Source organism: Physella acuta, unplaced genomic scaffold (assembly GCF_028476545.2).
Source record: "Physella acuta isolate Inbredline_101_S28 unplaced genomic scaffold, ASM2847654v3 ptg000162l, whole genome shotgun sequence".
In the NCBI taxonomy this organism is placed as follows: domain Eukaryota; kingdom Metazoa; phylum Mollusca; class Gastropoda; family Physidae; genus Physella; species Physella acuta.
In genome coordinates this window covers 237,288-257,556 of record NW_026731681.1, presented here as the reverse complement: position 1 = coordinate 257,556, position 20,269 = coordinate 237,288, and the positions used below count along the sequence as shown (strand labels likewise).

The following is a 20,269-nucleotide window of genomic DNA, read 5'->3' as shown; positions in this document are numbered from 1 at the left end:
GTGGGGGTGCTAGGTTGGTACCACTGTTAGTGTGGGGTGCTAGGTTGGTACCACTTTTAGTGTGAGGGTGCTAGGTTGGTACCACTGTTAATGTGGGGGTGCTAGGTTGGTATCACTGTTAGTGTGGGGGTGCTAGGTTGGTACCACTGTTAGTGTGGGGTGCTAGGTTGGTACCACTGCTAGTGTGGGGGTGCTAGGTTGGTACCACTGTTAGTGTGGGGGTGCTAGTTTGGTACCACTGTTAGTGTGGGGGTGCTAGGTTGGTACTACTGGTAGTGTGGGGGTGCTAGATTGGTACCACTGCTAGTGTGGGGTGCTAGGTTGGTACCACTGCTAGTGTGGGGGTGCTAGGTTGGTACCACTGTTAGTGTGGGGGTGCTAGGTTGGTACCACTGTTAGTGTGGGGGTGCTAGGTTGGTACCACTGTTAGTGTGGGGGTGCTAGGTTGGTACCACTGTTAGTGCTAAGTTGGTACCACTGTTAGTGCTAGGTTGGTACCATTGTTAGTGTGGGGGTGCTAGGTTGGTACCACTGTTAGTGTAGGGGTGCTAGGTTGGTACCACTGTTAGTGCTAGGTTGGTACCACTGCTAGTGTAGGGGTGCTAGGTTGGTACCACTGCTAGTGTGGGGGTGCTAGGTTGGTACCACTGTTTGTGTGGGGGTGCTAGGTTGGTAACACTGTTAATGTGGGGGTGCTAGGTTGGTACCATTGCTAGTGTCGGGGTGCTAGGTTGGTTCCACTGTTAGTGTGGGGGTGCTAGGTTGGTACCACTGTTAGTGCTAAGTTGGTACCACTGTTAGTGCTAGGTTGGTACCATTGTTAGTGTGGGGGTGCTAGGTTGGTACCACTGTTAGTGTAGGGGTGCTAGGTTGGTACCACTGTTAGTGCTAGGTTGATACCACTGCTAGTGTGGGGATGCTAGGTTGGTACCACTGTTAGTGCTAGGTTGGTACCACTGTTAATGTGGGGGTGCTAGGTTGGTACCACTGCTAGTGTGGGGATGCTAAGTTGTTACCACTGTTAGTGTAGGGGTGCTGGGTTGGTACCACTGTTAGTGTGGGGGTACTAAGTTGGTACCACTGTTAGTGCTAGGTTGGTACCACTGTTAGTGTGGGGGTGCTAGGTTGGTACCACTGTTAGTGTGGGGGTGCTAGGTTGGTACCACTGTTAGTGTGGGGGTTGCTAGTTTGGTTCCACTGTTAGTGTGGGGTGACGTCTCTACCCTAGCCTTGTTTTGGATAAATTGTAAATAATTGGTGCCACAAACAACATTCGCAACCAATTAGCTCTACTTAATTGTTTTTGTATGCATATATATATGTATATATATATATATATATATATATATATATATATATATATATATATATATATATATATATATATAAATTAAAATATGTATTTGTGTATGGGTGAGTGTATACACGTATTTTTTGTTTGTACGTATAACAATATTTAATCAGAATCGTGCAAAGAGTAACATATAATATCTCGTAGAATTAAGCCAGAACAATACTATTTTATTAATTAAGTGCATCTATTCACCCAACTAAGCAAAATTGAGCCTCTTGTTACGTAGCAGTTACCTCCCCTCATATCTTGAGCATCTAATAGTGCAGCTCAAGGTCGACATAATTCCCCTGGAAGACGTTTCAGGTGTGACCTAGTTTGCATGACGTAGAGTTAACCTTTAACCCGTTGCCATGGCACAATATAAAGTATGAAACAGGAAAATCAGGGCAAAGTGGATTGAATGTTTCTGATCAATCCCGACAATCTTCAATGGTTGAACACACACCCCTGATGGTTGAACACACACCCCTGATGGTTGAACACACACCCCTGATGGTTGAACACACACCCCTGATGGTTGAACACACACCCCTGATGGTTGAACACACACCACTGATGGTTCAACATACACCCCGGATGGTTGAACACACAACTGATGGTTGAACACACCCCTCCCCCACCCCCTGGCCGTGAAAGGAAATGTTCAAATTTCACATGAGGTTCAGCATGACAGAATTCAACTTGCCATGATAAATTCCACACTAATTCCATCACAGATTCCATATCATTACACATGTCACATGACTTCACATTTTTTACAAGCCATAGTTCATGTCATGCACGTGTGTTCGTGCATGACATTGCATATGTCATCTAACATGACATTGCATATGTCATCTAACATGACATTGCACATGTCATTCTGCATGACATTGCACATGCCATTCTACATGACATGTTCCAGAGCGCCCTGTGGATGGAAGCTACTGAAATGTGCACAAGAAACGTCGCGTGCTGTGAGATAATAGAATCTCCCCCCCCCCAACACACACACACACACACATACACACTACCCCAATCCTACCACACCACATTGCCCAAAGATCAGGGGTGAGTGGGGTAGGGAATGATAACACACAGCAGCTTGTGTGGGGAGGTTTTTGGTGCAAGAAGGCCATAGAACGATACTGATGGCAGTATTATCTTTCAGTGAGGCAGTGAATTAAACTGTTAGCCAGAGACCTGACGATTCTAGTCGTCCCTCCATTCACATAGGGCATCACAAAGAAACATGTCGAATCAAAAATTATTTTTAAGTCCAAACATTTCTTTACTTAAAAGTTCTGTCTTTTTTCATTTAAGATATTAAAAAAAATTAAATATATATTTTTTAAAAATATATGGTAGTCAATGAAAGTACACGATAATTAAAATACTAGCAAATAGGTACAGAATAGAACAGATAATAAACAACCAATGAGGCAAGAAATGGCGCTGAATTTTGGCGCGTCATTCTCTGCTGACTTTGGGTCAAAGGTCATGGCGAAAGCTCGTACTTGACCCCCAGTCCCACGGTCAAATTTCGTGGGGTTGGCGAAAAATCTGAAGTTCTTGGCCGGAAGTTGATCCGTGCCCTTTAAGTTCTCCACGATGAGCCGGTCCCTGGGGAGGTAAGTCGTGTGGATGTGGGGGCGTGGGAGTGGCTTCCCCTTGAGACTCATGGGGTCGGGACTTCGGGTGTCTGTCCCGATGATCTTGACGTCACGTTCGTGGAGGAGGAAGTCAGCGGCGGCCTCGCTGACGGACGGGAACACAATGTTGCTGGGGACAATGTCAAGGTCATTGTTACAGCGATAAATTAGTACAGGCTACATCGACACATGAGTACAGGCTACATCGACAAATTAGTACAGGCTACATCGACAAATGATTATTACAACGTCACTATTTTTTAAAGACTGAAATTATCGCTCGTTGCTTTAGATATTTAAAAATTGATCCTAGACCTAATTATCATTAACTAGGAAAGTTTAATTGATCTTCACCAACGGATAAAACACCAACCTGATATTGCCGGTAACATCTCCTATGTACTCCAGTGGATTGCCGAATTTTGCCGACCAACCAAAGTTGAAGATGACGGCAGCTTGGTCAGGAATACGGCCGTGTTTGGTCTCCCAATCTAAAATCTGGGGACAACAAATGATTTGTTAAATCCCTGGGGCAGAAGGTGTGGATAATGTTTCAGAAAGGGTTGGTGCAAGCGTCCATCCGGCTCAGTGGATGCTGGCTCATGCAAAGTCAATACGGGTGGACTGAGAGGTCACCGTAACAGACGTATGTCAAGGTCACAGTGTGACCTACTTAGGTCTAGTAATGTTTTATTTTTAGTTTGACATTGTTATAATACCATATATGGTCGATGGTGCAACAACCGGGTTTTTTCCGCTGTCTTACTAAGGGAGTCTAAGACTCAGAAATTTTCCATCAAGATCTGATTGATTGATTCAGACCAGATGACCACCCCAACCAATGGCCACATGAGTTGAGGGTAACCTCCCATGTTGCCTAAGTCTATAACTAGATCGCCCACAGGCGGCACGAGGCAGTCCATTTTGACCGGCAGTCCATTATGACCAGGCCGTCCATTTTGACCGGCAGTCCATTCTGACCATTTGAACGTGAGAGAGCTTAAGTCCTGAGTGTGCTGTGCATTCTTAAGTTGTTTAAGTATTCTAGTATTATATTACTTGTGGCCAAGTGATTCTTGATGCTATAGCAGTGTTATGTGACCTGTGGCTATTTTTATAAAGTGTTAGAATCTGTGATAGTATTTTTTCTTACGCTTTGTAAGTTGGGTTTTGTTATTTTCTAAACTAAATATTTTATCTTGTTTAACCTTGTGTTCTGCCACAACTGTGTTCACTTATTAAAGGTTGTATGCAGATTGAATGAGTTGTTAACTTCAATAGTTTCACTAGTTTTCCCTAGACCTCGAAATCGAGCCCTAGTGAGTTGTTGAGTTAGTTTTCATTCAGCTAGGCTTTAGGTCATTTGCATATAACCCCAAGAAAGAATCCGGGGGCGTTCACCATCTATCTGGCTGGTAGATAGGTGTCCGTTACAAAGTGGGGGCTCGTCCGGGATTTAATCTGTCGTTCCAGTTGTTGGTTGTATCAGTTAAACACTAAGTTTAGTTTGATTTAGTTGTTTTTCTATCCAGTGGAGCCGTGTTATTAAAACGCGCGCAAGGCTAGAGTTATCTAGGTCAAAAAAGCCAGACGTGTCACGTCCTAGATTGAAGGTCAAGTTCATAACGCAGCGTTGGGCCGTGTTAATTTAGAGAATCTAGGCTTGTTTTGATTTTGAAGTTAGTGAAATGGAATCTTTTTTGTCAAACCCCACAGTTGAGGAGGTAGAGAAGTTGAGTAGGAAAGTTTTGATTAGTGTTGTTAAGGAATTGAAATTGGATTATTCTGTTACTCAGAAATCAGAGGTGTTGAGAGATAAAATTGTTGTTCATTTTATTAATGAAGGTGTATTTGATGAAAGTTTGTTGGCTGGGGTGATACTCCGTGAGGAGAAACCTCTAGAGAAAGTGGAATTAGAAGCTAAAATTGCTTTAGAGAAGGAGAAGGTTGCTCTAGAGAAGGTAGAATTAGAAGCTAGAATTGCTTTAGATAAGAGGAGGTTGGAATTAGAATTTGGTAAAGTTAGTGGAGATGTCACTTCTCTGGTAGATCCTAAAAAGTTGTCGGTGGGGCAAGTGATTGCCAAATTTGGGAAATTAGTTCCTAAATTTGATGAAACAGATTTGGTCGTTTTCTATAACTCATTTGAGAGTTTAGCGAAGACATGTGAATGGCCCGAAACTTCCATTACTGCTTTATTGAGCATGGTCCTTACAGGGAAAGCTGCAAAAACATACCAGGCACTCTCTCACGACGTTCAAAATAACTATAGTTTGGTCAAGACTGCCATTTTGAAGGCCTACGAACTGACGCCCGAGGCCTATCGGATAAAATTCCGAGCACTCCGCAAGTTACCCACTCAATCATATGTGGAATTTCTCTTTGAAAAAGAGAAAATTTTCTCAAGGTGGCTACACTCTGAGGAAGTTTCTGAGTTTGAGAGGCTCAGATCACTTATCCTAAGGGAGGAATTCCTAAAGTCCCTGCCTGAAGACATACGACTACACATACTGGATAACAAGATAATTGACATCCAGAAGGCTGCTGAGTCGGCTGACACATATATGTTGGTGCATAAGAAACCACCAGTGTCAGGAAACCGCCTCAACCCCGTGCTTCCCCTTTTTGGCAGCAATCATCCTGTTGGCCAACACTTGAAGGCATTACAGTCCAGAGAGAAACCAAGATCAACTCTCAATCGTCGAGCAGTATGTCAGTTCTGCAAGAGACCTGGTCACCATGTCAAGGACTGCTACAAACGTCTTCATTTAACAGAGAGGTGGTGCGTACCTCTGCGCACTATGCTCTATCCCCTCAAGCAGCCGGTTCAAATATGAACTCTAGAATTCTAAGGGACGCTAACCCTAAGTGTCCGCAGGAAGGCAGTCAAATCTCCACACATTATGTTCAGTCACATTTTGACTGTTCACGCCACCATCCAATTTCTTCCGAGTCTACCGATCTCGAGGGATCGAGAAAGGTTGACTTTTCATCTTTCATTACAGAGGCTGTCATTAGCAAACCAGGTGATCCGTTGTCTCAGCAGAATATCACCGTCCTAAGAGACACAGGAGCGTCACAGTCACTTCTTTTGAAAAGCTCAATGGACATTACACCGGAGACGAACACCGGAAATGTTTCCATTATCCAGGGAGTGGGGACAAAATCTACTGTAGTCCCTCTACACAAGTTTGCCCTGAAACATCATCTCGTCGAAGGCGAAGTCATTTTAGGTGTGATAGATAGTATTCCTGTCCCAGGAGTACACCTGCTTCTAGGGAATGACCTTGCGGGAAGCAAAGTATACCCCTGTACGGTTCAAAACCCTTTGTCAACAGTTCCAGATAATGATAATGAACTGTATCCTGCATGTGCGGTGACAAGAAGCCAGACCAAACAATTGGCTGACACAACGTCTGAACCACACCTACCATCATCGTCAAGAAATTCGACTCCCAAACTGGAGTCTATGCTTCCAGAGAACACAAGCCTGGGCTTACCCCTGAGGCTATCTCAGGTAGACATCATTAGAGCTCAACAAGTCGACGCGGAACTCAAAGCAATGGTCGAAAAGTCACTCTCATCTGACGATGGAGAGTATTTCTCCGAGAACGGCCTCTTCTTTCGTCGCTCTGTACCAGTGGATGCCTCACCTGCCGAACCATGGTTGGGTAAAAACCAGCTGTGGGTCCCTCCACCTTATCGGCATGAAATACTGAAACTGGCACATGACCATCCAATGTCAGCGCACCCAGGAGTCACTAAAACAATGGCGAAGATCAAAGAACTGTTCTTTTGGCCCAAAATGAGAAATGATGTGTCGCGTTACTGCAAAAGTTGCACGAACTGTCAGTTGGCCGGAAAGCCAAACCAGAAAATTCCTAAGGCCTCTTTGAGTCCGATTCCTGTATTAGAAGAACCCTTTTCTAAAATCGTCATGGACTGTGTAGGTCCCTTGCCTAAAACCAAGGCGGGCAACGAGTACCTACTTACCTTTATGTGTTCAAGTACCCTCAGTCTCAAGGCGTACTTGAGAGGTTCCACCAAACCCTAAAATCCATGCTAAGAACATTCGCTAAAAGTAACACCCAATGGGATGAGACTGTTCCATGGATTATTTTCGCCGCGAGAGACTGTGTCCAGGAAGCTCTAGGTTACTCTCCTTTTCAGCTTGTGTTTGGACATTCTGTCCGTGGTCCCCTGAAGCTGATCCACGAGCGTTGGACAGGTACCAGTGATCATCCAGTGGAAAACTTTGACGATTTTCACGTTCGACTGAAAGCCGTGTGCGAAATGGCTCACAAGAACTTAAGAAAGGTCCAAGTGAGAATGAAAGGACAGTATGATAAGAGTTCTCGTAAACGAACATTCAATCCAGGCGAGAAAGTTCTTGTGCTAGTGCCTAATCTGAACAATGCGTTATCCTTAAGATATTGTGGACCCTTTACTGTGCATTCAAAATTAAGTGATTTGAACTATGTTGTCAATACGCCAGACAGAAGAAAGAAACAGACAGTGTATCATGTTAACTCACTGAAAAAGTATTATGATAATTGTAACAATTTTCATTCCACAGCTAAAATTACTTTACCTGTATGTTCAAATGTTTCTGATGATGTGATACATGACAAATTGAAACCCCCAAAATTGGTAAATTCTTCCTTTTTGGATCATCTAAATGACCACCTTATGCATTTGTCCACAGAGGAAAGCCATAAATTGTCTCAGTTATTTGAGACATTTCCCTCTATTTTTGGGGATGTCCCCAAAGAAGCGAAGGTACCACCTCATGATGTAGATGTAGGTGATGCAAAACCCATCAAACAACACCCCTATAGAGTTAACCCGGAAAAAGCTGTTTTGATAAAAGATGAAATTGATTATATGCTCAGGAATGATATCATTGAACCCAGTTTCAGCAACTGGAGTTCCCCATGTCTTTTGTCCCGAAAGACGGTGGATCTTTCAGGTTTGTGACCGACTTTAGGAAGGTAAATGCGCTCACCAAAGCTGATTCCTATCCATTACCTCGAATAGAAGACGTTATTGATAAAGTTGGTCAAGCTAAGATAATTTCCAAAATTGATTTACTATCAGGATACTGGCAAATCCCCTTATCTGACCGTGCAAAAGAAATATCTGCTTTTGTAACCCCTAATGGTTTTTATAGATACAAACGTATGCCCTTTGGTATGCGAAATGCTGGTCAAACTTTCCAGCGGGTCATTAACTCTGTCATTGCTGACATAGACCAATGTGAGGCCTACATAGATGATATAGTTGTATTTTCTAATACTTTTGAAGAACATATTGTTCAGTTGACTAACCTTTTTATAAAATTGTCTGAAGTTAATTTTACTGTAAACCTGCATAAAAGTGATTTCTGTAAAGGTTCAATTACCTATTTGGGTTATCAAGTGGGAACGAACCAAGTTAGGCCCATTGAAGCTAAAGTAGATGCTATTGTAAAGTTGCCTCCTCCCAAAAATTGTAAAGAAATCAAAATGTTCCTTGGGATGGCTGGTTACTATAGGCGGTTCTGTCAAAACTTTTCAGCTGTTGCTGAACCTCTTACTGCATTATTGAAAAAGGGTGTTGAGTTTGAATGGTCAACTAAATGTCATGAAGCTTTTTTAACCATTAAGTCATTTTTATCTAATGCTCCTGTTATGGCTGCACCAGATTTCAGCAAGCCCTTTAAACTTGCCATTGATGCTAGCAACTTAGCCATTGGCTCAGTCTTATTTCAAGAAGACAACATGGGGATTGACCATCCAATTGCTTTTTTTTCCAGGAAGTTAAATGAGAACCAAAAGAATTATTCCACTATTGAAAAAGAAGCTTTAGCTTTGGTTTTGTCCTTACAACATTTTGAAGTCTATGTCACTTCTTCAACCAATCCAGTCAGAGTATTTTCTGACCATGATCTCCTGAAATTTACCTCTAAGTTAGGACAAAAGAATCACAGAATATTGAGATGGTGTTTATATTTCCAAAATTTTAATCTGGAAATTTCCCACATTAAGGGTATTGATAATGTTGTGGCTGATTGTTTGTCAAGGATGTAAAATCTTATTACACACATTGATCATGTGACATGTTTTGTGGTTCATTAGGACCATACACAAGTGTTTTGTTTAGGTGACACTCACATGAATGTGAGTGGTATGAGTTTTGAATTTTTTCAAAATTTCAATCATGTTGAATATTTTGTTTATTTTCAGGTGAACCTTATTTAAAGGTGGTTTTTGATTATATGTAATCTTCTATGATAATATGTCTCATATGACTCAGTTGATATTGTAGCTAGTCATTGAAATAAAGGTTTTACCCTGTCGGGTTTACCACTTTTAATATCCACATGGAAATATTGTAATACCCCTTTTGAGGGATTTTGATGTATTATTATTTTTTGAAAGGGTTACTCCCCTTTCACAAATTGTAAAAGTTTGAGTTACTTCCCTTTTGTTTCCAGGGATATTTTCATCTGGTATTAAGATTGTGGTTGGCAACATTTGTAGAACATTTTTTTTATTTCATTGCCAGATTGGTTCCTTATGTATGTTTTTGTGGAACCTATCTGTCACTTCCAAAAAGGGAGGGGATGTGACCTACTTAGGTCTAGTAATGTTTTATTTTTAGTTTGACATTGTTATAATACCATATATGGTCGATGGTGCAACAACCGGGTTTTTTCCGCTGTCTTACTAAGGGAGTCTAAGACTCAGAAATTTTCCATCAAGATCTGATTGATTGATTCAGACCAGATGACCACCCCAACCAATGGCCACATGAGTTGAGGGTAACCTCCCATGTTGCCTAAGTCTATAACTAGATCGCCCACAGGCGGCACGAGGCAGTCCATTTTGACCGGCAGTCCATTATGACCAGGCCGTCCATTTTGACCGGCAGTCCATTCTGACCATTTGAACGTGAGAGAGCTTAAGTCCTGAGTGTGCTATGCATTCTTAAGTTGTTTAAGTATTCTAGTATTATATTACTTGTGGCCAAGTGATTCTTGATGCTATAGCAGTGTTATGTGACCTGTGGCTATTTTTATAAAGTGTTAGAATCTGTGATAGTATTTTTTCTTACGCTTTGTAAGTTGGGTTTTGTTATTTTCTAAACTAAATATTTTATCTTGTTTAACCTTGTGTTCTGCCACAACTGTGTTCACTTATTAAAGGTTGTATGCAGATTGAATGAGTTGTTAACTTCAATAGTTTCACTAGTTTTCCCTAGACCTCGAAATCGAGCCCTAGTGAGTTGTTGAGTTAGTTTTCATTCAGTTAGGCTTTAGGTCATTTGCATATAACCCCAAGAAATAATCCGGGGGCGTTCACCATCTATCTGGCTGGTAAATAGGTGTCCGTTACAACAGTAACAGACATATGTCAAGGTCACAGTAACAGAAGTATGCCAAGGTCACAGTATCAAGCACACTATTCTTCATCTACCACATGAAGCTTGAGTTATGAAAAGGGGAACTACACGCTTTATTATTATTTAATTGTACACTTCATTATTGATGGCCACTTAGATAAGAGAATTTCATAGTTTTTATAAATGAGGATACGACATATTTTAGATGGTATGACAAGATATTTCAAGAGGGTAAAAAAAAGGTCCTTGAGTAATGTAGGGTGATCTTTGGTGTAAAATGATCACTTAGAATATGCAAAGAGATATTTTTGGTCATTTTAAAAGACGTTTTAAATGGTGTATGAAGATATTTTAGATAATGCAAGAAGATCTGACCTTCTCTAATACAACATGACCTTCTCTCTAAATTGACCGGACATTCTCTAAAGTGACCTCTGGCTTCTCTAAAGTGACCTCTGACCTTCTCTAAAGTGACCTCTGACCTTCTCTAAAGTGACCTGGTACTCCCGATCTTGTCTAGCCTCCTCTGAGCAGTCGATCATGACGCCCTCAGCGATCGTGTCCTCGATCGTCAACTGCTCAAGTGTTTTCGAACCTGGGACCATGAGGTAAGAGATCATGAATACAAATTATCAGGCACTAAAATCAGATCTCACTTTTATTTTAAATAGGGGGTGGTCAGTTAAGTACAAGAGTCTTGGAGAGGGAGGGGAAGGTTTGACTTAAGGACGATACGAGACGTAGGATGGTACTTGTGTGACGACCCATGAGAAGTTACCTTTAACAAAGTGCTATGGTGCGTGTGTGATAGTTACCTTTAACAAAATTCTAGGGTATTTGTGTAACAGTTACCTTCAACAAAGTGCTATTATACTAGTGTGACAGTTACCTTTAACAGAGTGCTATTATACTAGTGTGACAGTTACCTTTAACAAAGTGCTATGGTACTTGTGTGACAGTTACCTTTAACAAAGTGCTATGGTACGTGTGTGATAGTTACCTTTAACAAAGTGCTATGGTTCTAGTGTTACAGTTACCTTTAACAAAGTGCTATGGTACGTGTGTTAGAGTTACCTTTAACAAAGTGCTATGGTACTTGTGTGACAGTTACCTTTAACAAAGTGCTATGGTACTTGTGTGATAGTTACCTTTAACAAAGTGCTATGGTACTTGTGAGACAGTTACCTTTAACAAAGTGCTATGGTACTTGTGAGACAGTTACCTTTAACAAAGTGATATGGTACTTGTGAGACAGTTACCTTTAACAAAGTGCTATGGTACTTGTGTGAGTCACCGTTAACAAAGTGCTATGGTACGTGTGTGACAGTTACCTTTAAAAAAGTGCAATGGTGCTTGTGTGATAGTTACCTTTAACAAAGTGCTATGGTACGTGTGTGATAGTTACCTTTAACAAAGTGCAATGGTACGTGTGTTACAGTTACCTTTAACAAAGTGCTATGGTACGTGTGTGAGTCACCGTTAACAAAGTGCTATGGTACGTGTGTGACAGTTACCTTTAAAAAAGTGCAATGGTGCTTGTGTGATAGTTACCTTTAACAAAGTGTGCTGGTGCGTCAATGTGCGTGCCTACATGCTCTCCAACACTGTAGGCCCCAGACTCGATGCTGTAAGGGGAAGTAAGAAAGGAGAAGGTGAATGATAATTCCGGGGTTATCGGCCATTAATAGAGTAACACAACACAAACCAGATGGTACGTGTATCACACAAGGACGTCCTAACAAATCTGCTAGGTCACAGATACTTTGTTTCCAGCTGGTATCACCACACTACCATCCGTTGTATCACCACACTACTATCCGTTGTATCACCACACTACCCTCCGATGTGTTGTATCACCACTCCACCGTCCGGTATTATTGTATCACCACACTACCGGTCGTTGTGTCATATAACCACACTGTCGTACCGTCCATGTAAACGTTGTATCCCCTCAGTTAGACTGTACTGGGGGGGGGGGTTCTAGTCCGTCAAATATTTTAATTTAATCAATTTAGATAAAACATGAGTATAGTAAAACCATCCTACCAAACTCTTAATTAGTGTAATCAATCACACATTTCAATAGAATAAGTTAAGACAACGTGTGTGTAGTATTTGAACATCTTACTAAACTCCTAATTAGTGTAATAAATCACACATTTCAATAGAATAAGTTAAGACAACGTGTGTGTTGTATTTAAACATCTTACTAAACTCCTTCATAGCTCTGTCCACGACTCAGCACCGTCCAGTTGTACGTTGGTGCGTTGGATGGGGTGAAGCTGTTTCTGTCTATCACATGTGACAGGTCTATCGTCCGGCACAGCACGACGTCCGTCAGGATCAGCAGGGTCCAGCAAAATAGGCTTGGGTTCATGACTGATCACGTGGTCTGTATGCCGTCTATGTAGAAGGTAGAGATCACGCGGTCTGTACGCCGTCTATGTAGAAGGTAGAGGTCAGGTGGTCTGTACGCCGTCTATGTAGAAGGTAGAGGTCAGGTGGTCTGTACGCCGTCTATGTAGAAGGTAGAGGTCAGATGGTCTAACGTCTAGGTAGGTCTAACAGAAGATAGAGGTCACGTGGTCTAACGTAGTCTACACAGAAGGTAGTAGAGATCAGGCTAGATTGTTTTTGTTCACTTAGATGTATACGGGAAACGTTTTGAAGAAATTCTCACGAAAAAAAAAACATGATGTAATTGCTGCTGAAGTCTTTAAATAAAAACTACTCTATTATCCGTGGCTAGAATTTAAATAACCGGCTAAATAGCTTGGTTAAATTAATCCAGTTCGTCGTTTACGAGCAGCCACAAAATAGACTTCTCTAGTTTTAGCATATAAATAAATCCTAACTCTAACAATAAAATGTCGAATGCAGTACTTGTATTGCGTTAACCCTCAACATGTTGTTTGAATTTGGAATCTATTTTTAAACTCAGTTAACCCTAGCAGAAACAACACACAACTCACGTGAAACCAGTCGATGATGTGTAGTGTGCTTTACTAGGTCGGTGTGGTTTACACACAGGCTGCTGTAGTGTGCTCTGGTAGGTCGGTGTTGTTTACACTCTGGCGTGTACTTTTATAACCGACGTACCAACATTCCCTCTCTGCCACTAGGTCACGTGACCGTGGAGAAATTGTAAGCCTTCAGCGCAGTCAGTCGTAAAATATTAGGATGAGAAACTGTATTTTATAGCCAGCTTTTAAGTGAGCCTAAAAAATAAAACAATAAAACGTCTTAGAAAATTTTATAGAGCGCTCAACGCTTTTTTCATTATAGATAATATGTTCTATAAGATATTGTAAATATGCAGGATGACGTCGACTTTTTAAATTTACACAAATCATTAACTGCCCCTTTAAAAATCCTTAACTGCCCCTTTAAAAAACAAGTAACTGACCTTTTTAAAAAATAATTAACATTTGAAAACCCATTAACTTGATTAACTGCCCCTTACTTAACTCATCCTCTATGGTCTGTCCACAACATGAAGAACAGCAACTCATTTGACTTGTCGATTGGGCGCTGCTACCTAGTTATTTCCCTTGGTTTAATAGAACGTTGTGATGTTTCATTTCAGTTTTTCTGACAAATTAAAAAAAAAAATGTATTGGAAATCAGATGTATTAGTAATTTCAAGTTGCAACACCAACCTAGGTTTTAAAAAAACCAACCTATATGACAAGAGGTTTTAAAACCATACTGACAGGTTGCAACCACCAACCTATGTGATAGGTTGCAACCAACAACCACCAACCTATGTGACAGGTTGCAACCAACAACCACCAACCTATCTGACAGGTTGTAACCACCAACCTATGTGACAGGTTGCAACCACCAACCACCAACCTGTTGTAACCACCAACCTATCTGACAGGTTGTAACCACCAACCTATGTGACAGGTTGCAACCACCAACCACCAACCTGTTGTAACCACCAACCTATCTGACAGGTTGTAACCACCAACCTATGTGACAGGTTGCAACCACCAACCACCAACCTGTTGTAACCACCAACCTATCTGACAGGTTGTAACCACCAACCTATGTGACAGGTTGTAACCATCAACCTATCTGACAGGTTGTAACCACCAACCTGTTGTAACCACCAACCTATGTGACAGGTTGTAACAGGTTGGCCCAACAACCACAATCAACAGATCAGCACAAGCTTATCTCACCTTGTGACTAGAGTTCCTTATCTCTGTATCTCACCACAGTCTCGCCATTTAATTCACCCAAGTCATTCTGTCGTCAAGCCTCTGAAGTATTTGCTCTTTCATTTTAACCATCATAACTACTCAGTAGTTTCTTTACACTGTTTGAATTTTCTTAAAACATTATAGTGTTAATTTTAGTATTTAGCTTAAAACATGTTCAACTTACCACAGTAATTAAATTTGTAATTTAGGTAGAGCCTGAGTTGGGTTTACAGCTTGGTGGATGTATTAAGAAATTCAGTGAAACAAATAATTCACTCTACTTCACCTTCACTGCAGCAGAAAGGACGTGTAATGTAGACAAATGTTTTCTGTAATCACGCCAGATTGTCCACGTGACTCCCGCCACCATGAAGATTGTTTACCTCCTGTGTCTGCTGGTGCTTGTAGTTCTGGCAGTTGAGAGTCGCAGCATTGATCTCCAGGTGAGGTTGTATCCAACAGGTACCCTGAGTCTTGGGTTCAAACCCTTGTCAGAGATGTGTGTTTATTTAAAGTATCAAAATAATGTTCCTGGGACATTTCAAACTGTTTTAAAACTAAAATATAAAAACGTTCTTGGTTAACAAAAAAACGATTATATTGTTTGCAGAGTATAAATGCAGCTTGATAGTTTATAATAATTAAAAAAGATTCTGTTAAAGGATAACATAGTAAGACAAATAAAGTAGTAAACCGTTTAGACGGTTAACAGGGAGAGTGACGCCATTGTTGTTGGTTCATTGTGAATTATTTATGTTTGTAATACCTCTACTTTTTTAACCTTTTTCTACAATTACTAAATTTTTAAAGTTTTTTTTTATGGTGAAATACCATTGAATTTAGCAGTAATTTCATTGGAATTTTGCCATACCAAAATTTGAAAATTTAAAAAAATATTTCTAGAGTGTTTTCTGTTACAAAAACTAACCAGCCGATTCTATAAGTGTTAGTACAAGAGAGATTAATGGTTATATAGCCGATATATATGTTAGTTTATGATATTTAAGGACGCCAGAAAACGATGGTTTTTTTTTCAAGGTGGCCCCCGTTGCCATGGCAACCATAATTTAAAAGAGTCTCCGATGCATGGAAATATTTTCTTTTAAATACCCTAACTGAGATATACACAAATAAATCATTAACACGTTTTAATTAGGAAGTTTATTTTTTCTGGAGCCTACCCCACTAATATAACATTAACCCTCTAAGTCCTTGTATTTCAGCAAGCTCGAGCGGCCTTTAACCCCATGTGTGCCGTGGTCCTGTGTATTAACCCTCTAAGTCCCTGTTTTTCAGCAAGCTCGGGCGGCCTTTAACCCAATGTGTGCTGTGGTCCTGTGTATGATGCCACAACCTTGTGCTGACGGCTCCCAGCCTGTGGTGGCCCCCAATCAGTGTTGTCCAACATGTCCGATCACGCAGTAAGTTAAACCTTGGGTCAACTCAGTGGGTTAAACCTTGGTTCAACTCAGTAAGTTAAACCTTGGTTCAACTCAGTAAGTTAAACCTTGGTTCGACTTAGTAGGTTAAACCTTGGTTCAACTCAGTAAGTTAAACCTTGGTTCGACTTAGTAGGTTAAACCTTGGGTCAACTCAGTAAGTTAAACCTTGGGTCAACTCAGTAAGTTAAACCTTGGTTCAACTCAGTAAGTTAAACCAAGTGCCTCCTCACAAAGTTTAACTTTTGCAAGGGACACAACCCTCAATATTTCTCGAATGAACTTGACCACTTTTAAAAAGGGCGAAAACCTAAGATAGAACCACAAATCATGTTGCGATAACTCACAAATTATTTTTTTTTAATTTTGTCATTCCAGCACGTAGCGAGTCTGTGTTGAAGTCTTCCAAGCCCCAAGAAAATGTGCAGGAGGTTGGACTAAATACATCTGACAAAACATATCCAGGTTATCGCCCTTACTCCCTGGAGAAAGTTACCCCCGAAACTGTCAAATAAACTCAATAAAGTTTCGTGAAAAAAAAAAATTCTTGACATCTGTTTATCTTAGGACTTATCTCTCTGTCTTAAGACTTACTTAACGAAGAAAGTAGGATGCTGTGAGCTGTTGGTGTTTATCATGCTGCTGTTTACCTGCATCGATGGTGTTGTGGTCGTATTGTCACATTATGAGGTCGGTGACGTCACAAACCTAATCCTGCCTCACTGGTGACATCAGTAGCTCTCGCTGTGTGTGCATCGGTTGCAGAATTAAAGTTTTACGCAATAAATAAAATTCTTCGAAAAAAAGTAGCCTTAAACACAATTAACATTCACAATAAATAGAGATTTTAAGTTGTAACGTGTCACAAAACTATTCAGTTCAGATTGAAACAGCTAGAGCAGTGCCAAACAATAAGACAGACAGTAGCTGTAACCTCAACATGTCTGGACAGTCGCTACTAGAACCATTGTCTGACGTTATGGATATCACGGAGGTTCGCTTAACGACGATACAATCGGAGGCCTAGGAGTGGACCGTCGTTAACGTGTGTTTAGCCAACTTTTTCTTTACTAAATCAATTGAACAGCTCGCTGACACTGGCCTATGTGGCTGGTTCAACCGAAAACCACAATCAATAGTTGAACACTGGTTGAACCAAAATACCACAATCAACACTTTAACTACTCATTAAAAAATCTACGGTTAAACCGTTGACCACAATCAACCGTTCAACCGTTGACCACAATCAACAGTTAATCACAATCAACAGTTGACCACAATCAAAAGTTGACCACAATCAACAGTTAATCACAATCAACAGTTGACCACAATCAACAGTTGACCACAATCAACAGTTAATCACAATCAACAGTTGACCACAATCAACAGTTGACCACAATCAACAGTTGACCACAATCAACAGTTGACCACAATCAACAGTTGAACCGTTGACCACAATCAACCGTTCAACCGTTGACCACAATCAACCGTTCAACCGTTGACCACAGTCAACAGTTGACCACAATCAACAGTTGACCACAATCAACAGTTGACCACAATCAACAGTTGACCACAGTCAACAGTTGACCACAATCAACAGTTGACCACAATCAACAGTAGATCACGATCAACAGTTGACCACAATCAACAGTTGACCACAATCAACAGTTGACCACAAACAACAGCTGACCACAATCAACAGTTGACCACAATCAACAGTTGACCACAAACAACAGCGGACCACAATCAACAGTTGACCACAATCAACAGTTGATCACAGTCAACAGTTAAACAGCTGCTTATCTGATCTCGAGACTCCAGTTCTTATCGTCGCGTCGTACGTGCCTCACACTTTTTCTTGCCATCTAATTAATTGACGTCAGTTGATTACCTTCCAGCATTCGCCGAAATTTTGTTTAGAAAAGTGGTAGGTATTTTTTTTTTAATCAAGTCGACATTGTATTATTCAACTTTCTTTCAAGTCTGACGTAAAATACGTTTCATTAAATACTATAATTACTTTCGAAGTTTTGAACTATTGCAACTAAACAGATATCTATTAGGTTTTCAACATGTTACAGATATTTTTTATGTGTAAGGGATTGAATGTGTTAAAAATATTAATGGTCAATAGATGACATTAAGTCCATAATTTATAACAAGAGCTGGAGACCTAGACCTAGACCTAGACCTAGACCTAGACCTAGACCTAGACCTAGACCTAGACCTAGACCTAGACCTAGACCTAGACCTAGACCTAGACCTAGACCTAGACCTAGACCTAGACCTAGACCTAGACCTAGACCTAGACCTAGACCTAGACCTAGACCTAGACCTAGACCTAGACCTAGACCTAGACCTAGACCTAGACCTAGACCTAGACCTAGACCTAGACCTAGACCTAGACCTAGACCTAGACCTAGACCTAGACCTAGACCTAGACCTAGACCTAGACCTAGACCTAGACCTAGACCTAGACCTAGACCTAGACCTAGACCTAGACCTAGACCTAGACCTAGACCTAGACCTAGACCTAGACCTAGACCTAGACCTAGACCTAGACCTAGACCTAGACCTAGACCTAGACCTAGACCTAGACCTAGACCTAGACCTAGACCTAGACCTAGACCTAGACCTAGACCTAGACCTAGACCTAGACCTAGACCTAGACCTAGACCTAGACCTAGACCTAGACCTAGACCTAGACCTAGACCTAGACCTAGACCTAGACCTAGACCTAGACCTAGACCTACGCCTACGCCTAAGCCTAGGCCTACGCCTACACCTACACCTACATGTGTCATGTGTAGATAGAAATGCATATGGAGTAGTATGTGCAGGTTTATTTACAGTATGTATGTATGGAGTGAGTGTGTGGTCAGGGTGGCACGGTTAAAAACTTGTTTCACTAAAGTCGTACATCATTAGATAATTCTTTGGTTCCCGCCAGATTGTCCACGTGACTCCCGCCACCATGAAGATTATTTACCTCCTGTGTCTGCTGGTGCTTGTAGTTCTGGCAGTTGAGAGTCGCAGCATTGAACTCCAGGTGAGGTTGTATCCAACAGGTAACATTTGGTTCAACCGTTGCTTTAATGGACATTAACTCATTGACAAGAATCTTTTCACTATAGGGCTGATAAGTAGGTCACCAACCAGTTCTACGGCTCAATAAAACCTGCATGACCCATAGAACTGGTTGGTGACCTACTTACCAGCCCTATTATTGTTGACATGAATCAATATTAGTCAAGTTGTTTTTTTTTTTTCATAATGGACGTAAAAATTAATAAATAAATGAACTTCAGCTTGAAAAAAAAATTAGTATTTTTAAAATCAGTTATATTAAACTTGCAAAAGTAGACAACTTGAAGATTAGTTTTTTCGTCTTTTTTTCCCTCTTTTTTTCTTAAAGCTAGCTACATCTCTATGTTCATCAAGCTTAAACTACAACCTGCAGTTTCACTTTCGTAAAACATGCATTGATTAGCGTTACAAATACTCAATGGTCGATCTGCTGAAAACCACACTTTCTAATAATTTGAACTCGAAAACGTTTCCGATTAAACTTTTTTTTTAAATTATAATTTTTAAAACCACACAAAACAAAAAATTAATTTTCAGGAAGCGCGTGCTGTCCTTGACCCCATCTGTGCCCTAGTTCTGTGCATGAGGCCACCTCCCTGTGAAGACGGCACCACGGCTGTGGTCGCTCCTGGTCAGTGCTGCCCTTCGTGTGCACTTACACAGTAAGTTAAATCATGTGTACAATCAGTAAGTTAAACCTTGTGTGTGTCCACACAGTAAGTTAAACCTTGAGTCCACACATTAAGTTAAACCTTGTGTTAAACCTTGTATCCACACAGTCAGTTAAACCTTGCGTTCACAGAATAAGTTAAACCTTGTGCCCACACAGTAAGTTAAACCTTGTGTCTTCTCAGTAAGTTAAATCTTGTGCCAATACATTCACTTAAATCCATATCCACTAAATAAGTTAAACTTAGTCCATTCAGTAAGTTAAACAATTGCTGACGTTAAACCAGTGCCAACATAGCTACTAAGATAAAACATTTGTCCAAAAAGTAAATAAAGATAATGTTCATTCACTAAAATGCTAACCCAGTATTCCATACTAAATTAACCTCATTAAGTATTAGGGTATAGATATAGAGGTGGATAAAACGATGGTACACATTTGTGATGTCATTATTATTTTTTTCAGTACGTAGTGAAATCTTCAAAGAAAGCTGAAGG

General features: G+C 40.7%; 2 protein-coding genes across 4 annotated transcripts in view; one reads left to right on the top strand and one right to left on the bottom strand.

Annotated features, from left to right (window-relative positions):
• Nucleotides 1–2,721: 2,721 nt before the first annotated feature.
• LOC131935881 (isatin hydrolase-like) lies at nucleotides 2,722–13,428 on the bottom strand. Of its 2 annotated transcripts, none has more exons than XM_059292609.1 (6): nucleotides 13,341–13,428; nucleotides 12,579–12,771; nucleotides 11,920–11,993; nucleotides 10,851–10,963; nucleotides 3,359–3,483; nucleotides 2,722–3,115 (listed from the first exon to the last, which is right to left on the bottom strand). In XM_059292609.1, exons 2-6 carry the CDS (start codon nucleotides 12,743–12,745, stop codon nucleotides 2,722–2,724), a joined length of 873 nt encoding a protein of 290 aa, XP_059148592.1. In that variant the 5' UTR covers nucleotides 12,746–12,771; nucleotides 13,341–13,428. The 2 variants fall into 2 exon arrangements, with proteins under 2 accessions (XP_059148592.1, XP_059148591.1); XM_059292608.1 differs by having other exon boundaries at nucleotides 12,579–12,809; nucleotides 13,341–13,402.
• Nucleotides 5,039–20,269, top strand: part of LOC131935879 (dipeptidyl peptidase 1) — a 66,642-nt gene continuing 51,411 nt past the window's right edge. For both annotated transcript variants that reach the window (XM_059292603.1, XM_059292604.1), the window contains exon 1: nucleotides 5,039–5,051. The gene's annotated coding sequence lies outside the window, so the exon portion shown is untranslated. The remainder of the gene's footprint in view (nucleotides 5,052–20,269) is intronic.

Bases quoted from the DNA above. Each gene is read 5' to 3' on its own strand.
- LOC131935881 (XM_059292609.1), bottom strand. From the start codon at position 12,745: ATGAACCCAAGCCTATTTTGCTGGACCCTGCTGATCCTGACGGACGTC. The intron at 10,964-11,919 runs GTAACTATCACA...TCATGGTCCCAG, and splicing joins ACCAGCACACTTTGTTAAAG to GTTCGAAAACACTTGAGCAG. The intron at 3,484-10,850 runs GTCAGAGGTCAC...TGTTGTCCCCAG, and splicing joins ACCAGGTCACTTTAGAGAAG to ATTTTAGATTGGGAGACCAA.